Source organism: Lactuca serriola, chromosome 2 (assembly GCF_051521515.1).
Source record: "Lactuca serriola cultivar US96UC23 chromosome 2, Lser_US96UC23_V15, whole genome shotgun sequence".
Classification (NCBI taxonomy): domain Eukaryota; kingdom Viridiplantae; phylum Streptophyta; class Magnoliopsida; order Asterales; family Asteraceae; genus Lactuca; species Lactuca serriola.
The window spans coordinates 236,741,017-236,745,336 of NC_136409.1; the positions used below are offsets into that span (position 1 = coordinate 236,741,017).

The 4,320-nt window shown below is 35.4% G+C and overlaps 1 protein-coding gene and 1 non-coding gene across 3 annotated transcripts; both read right to left on the reverse strand.

Moving 5' to 3' along the window:
- Positions 1-1,630: 1,630 nt before the first annotated feature.
- Positions 1,631-3,678, reverse strand: PLR1 (NAD(P)-linked oxidoreductase superfamily protein). Of its 2 annotated transcripts, none has more exons than XM_079027461.1 (8): positions 3,438-3,678; positions 3,138-3,366; positions 2,895-2,988; positions 2,672-2,780; positions 2,490-2,591; positions 2,252-2,409; positions 1,896-2,171; positions 1,631-1,802 (listed from the first exon to the last, which is right to left on the reverse strand). In XM_079027461.1, the coding sequence occupies exons 1-8, from the start codon at positions 3,543-3,545 to the stop codon at positions 1,799-1,801; spliced, it is 1,080 nt and encodes a 359-aa protein (XP_078883587.1). In that variant the 5' UTR covers positions 3,546-3,678; the 3' UTR covers positions 1,631-1,798. The 2 variants fall into 2 exon arrangements, with proteins under 2 accessions (XP_078883587.1, XP_078883586.1); XM_079027460.1 differs by having other exon boundaries at positions 2,672-2,795; positions 3,438-3,676.
- Positions 3,679-3,680: 2 nt separating this feature from the next.
- Positions 3,681-3,760, reverse strand: TRNAL-UAG (transfer RNA leucine (anticodon UAG)). The gene has a single exon. It is a non-coding gene; the product is annotated as a tRNA-Leu (tRNA).
- Positions 3,761-4,320: the final 560 nt, after the last annotated feature.

Sequence of the window (4,320 nt, forward strand, 5' to 3'; positions counted from 1 at the left end):
TAAGAATTTAACAAATGTCGAAGGATAGGGTATTGATACGCAGACGTAGATGACGAACAAATGGGAAGTATACGAGAATCTCATTGTTGACAATTTTGATGAAGACGACTGTTTGACAATATAGATGATGAATCAGGAATGTTTGAAGGAGATAAAGATGAGAATTATGACGATGTGGCGAACGCCGATGATTAGACGTCATGTATTATTCTACTTTGTTTCAATTATGTTTTTTTGTATGTTTTTAATTTAGTATGTGTTTTTTTAATTAATGAAGTAATTTTCTTTTATTAAGTTTATATAATTATATTTTATCAAATTCAAAAAAGAAAAAAAAATAATAAAAGTGTGGTATGACATTAATAGTTTTGTGGGGTGAAGAAAAAATAATGTGACAATGACGTGACAATGCGATAGTAAGATATGACACTCATCAATCTAATATATGCCAATGTGGGACTAGCCCATTTGGTAGATATATTTGCCTCTTAGATTGAAGGTCTTGGGTTTTAGTCCGGACATAAACAAATTCTATTAACTTTGAGTCATAGAGTCTTTATTACATCATAAGTTCTTACTTGTACCGTATAAAGAGAAATAACTTGAAGGATGTCATGTCAAATGGGAGAGGGAGATGAACCCACCGGGTGCAGTGTGGTGTATTATTTTGTCATGTAAATAAATAGGAGATGGGTTTTAATCATGATAAACTGGATAGTGACAACACAATCATTACTATAATAATAATAATAATAATAATAATAATAATAATAATCACTTTCTCATTTGTATTTCTTTTTACAAAAACATAACAGATTTTCAGGAATAAAGCTTCAGTTCTGCCTGCTTGGCCTTTAGAGTTTAGACCTCAACAGTCAACAGTCAAACTGCACCGCACTCTTTGGACCGAGTCGTTGGGGATCTTTTGTAGCAAGAACCTTAATTAAAACCATTAACAAAAACCTTAACTAAAACCATTGCATGCATAACCAACTGTGTGTCTCAAGAGTCAAGTCATGTCTTTTCCATAACATACTTGTCTTATTATCTAAATAAATAATGTTAACAAAGCATTTAAAAGAAATAAAAAGTCGAGGCTTAGCAGTAAAATCTCGACTGTCTTTTTGTATAGCTTACAAGATCAAGTGAGTGCTTTTTTTCCCCTATGAAATTAATATGGGTAAAATTGTTGATGGATGATGGTATATGTATGGATAAAGTCTTGCATACATAAGATGGTCTAGTACTTTTCTAGACCTGTCTAAATGACGATTTTTTACCCTTATATTTCAAATAAATAAATAAACAACTTTTAACAATATCCATCGGTTTTAGTGTGAGAGGTGTTACAGTAAAAAGAAGGACCGATAAATAGGTAAATGGTTAGTTAATGTCTTGATACATTAAGCCAACTCATTAAGTCATTATGTCCGGATGAATGAAGTCAAAAAGAGACAACCATGGCCAGATTTAACTCATTAAGAAAAAAAGAAAGTCTATGAAATGAATTAACACCTTACAAAAGGACTCATGGTCTCTTAAGACATTGGCTGCGTCCTTTATATGTAAGGTATCGTTTGAACAGGCAAGACTTGACATGATCCCTTTGTATGCTTAGAAACTATTCTGATTTTTCTGAAATATAAAATGATTTTATTTACTGCATGTGTGTGACAGACACAGATTATAACTAGTCATCAAATAACAAAGTGTTTATGATATGAATAAATCAAAACAATTTCAACTTGATTTGAGTTTCCAAAGCAAGAACAATGGAGAGTGTATCCACAATTGAAAGTTATCTGCAAAGAAGAGAGTTGTATTTAATTATGAATTAGCAATTAGCAAGAGAGATAAAAACAATTTGGAGCATATACAGAAGAATAGATAGATACCTTGTCTGGAAGACATTTTGGAGCATCTTGCGAGGGGACTGAGTTGCAGCATATTCCAACTGATCCAACTCAGTGGGCCTAAGCTTCCAACCCAGAGCTCCCAGATTGTCTTCAGCTTGTTTCACAGACTTAACTCCTGGTATTGGAATTGTGCCTTTGCAGATGCACCAATTTATTGCAACCTGTGGTATGCTTTTCCCCCTTTTTTCTGATATTTCTTTCAATGAGATCAAAAGGGGTTCCAGCCCTGGAAGAATTTGTCTGAACAGCAAACTCCTGCATGTCATCACATTAATTTTGAACAAAAAAAAATATATATATTTATTTAATCAACTAGTTTTGGTTTTGGTTTTTACCTTGGTCCACGTGGAAGATTATTACAAGTAGGGGTGTACTTGCCAGTAAGCATGCCAAGGCCTAAAGGACTGTAAGATATCAGACGGATTCCCAGTGAATCACATATACTCTTGATCTCCATTTGATCTCCCCCCATGCTCAACAATGAGAACTGCACCTGAAAGCCATGAAATATGATAAATAGGCATACGCATGCACTTATACAGTAGCTTACAACTACAAGTAAGTGAGTAGTACCTGAGCTGAAGACAAGGGAACTCCTCGTTCCTTGAGGTAATCATGTATCTTCAGTAGCTGCTTTGGTCCATAGTTGCTCACCCCAACTGCTCGAACTAAACCCTGCAGCATGAGTTTTTTTTTTTTTTTCAAAAAACTTTTTGCTAAAATCATCTGTGTCTAATATTGAGTTGACAGATAACCTTGTCATACATTGCCACCAAACCATCCCAAAGTGCTCGCTCTTGAAGAGGAGCATAGTTTGCGGTTGACCAATGCAACTGTCCTATTCCAATCTGCTCCACTTCCAACCTATCCAAAGAAGACCTGAACATTACAAAAACCCATCTCATTCTCATTCTCATTCTCATGACTCTTGAATTACATAATCAGGAGAATGAAAGAAAGAGTTGTATACTACTATACTTGCACGCATTCACAAATTGGTTGGGTGTCAGGCGCCATGGATATGCAGCAAACTTTGTGGCAATCACAATGTTATCACCAACTTGTCTCTGTCCTGAACATCCAGTCAGCCAACAACTTAGCAATAAACCCGAAAAAAAACCTCTACATATGCATCGCTAATGTTAACTGAATTACAAGAAACTGTAGACTCCCAAAAATAATTATTGAGACCAAATTAAGGCACACTATAAAGAGTTTTACCTTCAAATTCGCGTATGAACCTTCCAAGAAGCTTCTCGCTCTGCCCATTTAATTTACCAGTTCCATAAGAATCAGCGGTGTCAAAGAGGTTAATACCATTATCCACAGCTAGGTTAAAAATTTGTTGAAGCTCAGTGTCCATGGATTCTTGGTATCCCCAAAGTAATTGATTGCCCCATGCCCAGGTTCCAAACCCCATGGGGGATACACTCATTGGCCCCAATTTCACCTATTAAAACCGAATCAAATGTAGCCATCGGAGTTAGGGTGGGTAGGGTTTATGAAGTGAAATTCAGTTACCTTCTGCCATGGCCAGAAAACGCGAGGTATTTTGAGAATCTTGATAGGGGAAGCAATCGGAGAAGTAAATAACGCAGAGGGTGTTGTCCTTGACATAGATATAGCCATCGGAGTTAAGGTGTTGTCTTACCACCGTTTTTTTGCGCGCGCAATGTTCTTGCTGGAAAACTGAACTGATAAGGTCCGCAAACGACCAAAAGAAACAAACAGAGCCTAAATCTGACAGCTGAATAAAAAGTAATCTGACAGCTGTGGGATTTGAACCCACGCCCTTTCGGACCAGAGCCTAAATCTGGCGCCTTAGACCACTCGGCCAAACTGTCTTATGTGTGAGATAATTGAATAGTTGATTAAATAATCTTTTACTGGACTGATCACTACAAAATCCTAAATTTGAAACGTGTTAATTAAGTCATTTTTTTAGTCATTAAAACTACTATATCAAGTTTAGTAGGTTATAAATTTCTGTGGCATTTCATATAGGTATTTCTGATCCATATTTATCTACGTAACATTGATGTGACGAACTTTTAGATTTTTTATTTCGTATTTTTTGACAATATAGTTGTAAAAAGATTAATCGAAAAATTTTCAAGCTAAGAAATAGGTATCACAAATGGCTAATTATCAAACAAAGAAAACAACGAATAGTCATTTGCTGATAACCTTTATGTAAAATGATTAGTGGAAATTGTTTCAAGCCAAGAAAACGATGAACACTAGTTTAAACATAAGCTTCATTTGATCAAATCTTTATTTTTATTTATTTTTTTAAATCACCTCGTAGCTTCCTATAAGGGTTTTGGGAGGTTTAGGGCACTTAGAGAGAGAAAGATTGTAGAGAGAGAAGTAAAAATGGGTGAAGAATGAGGCTGCCCTCGAC

Bases quoted from the DNA above. Each gene is read 5' to 3' on its own strand.
- PLR1 (XM_079027460.1), bottom strand. From the start codon at position 3,545: ATGGCTATATCTATGTCAAGGACAACACCCTCTGCGTTATTTACTTCT. The intron at 2,592-2,671 runs GTTATCTGTCAA...CTCATGCTGCAG, and splicing joins TGGTGGCAATGTATGACAAG to GGTTTAGTTCGAGCAGTTGG. The intron at 2,172-2,251 runs GTAAAAACCAAA...GATGACATGCAG, and splicing joins AATCTTCCACGTGGACCAAG to GAGTTTGCTGTTCAGACAAA.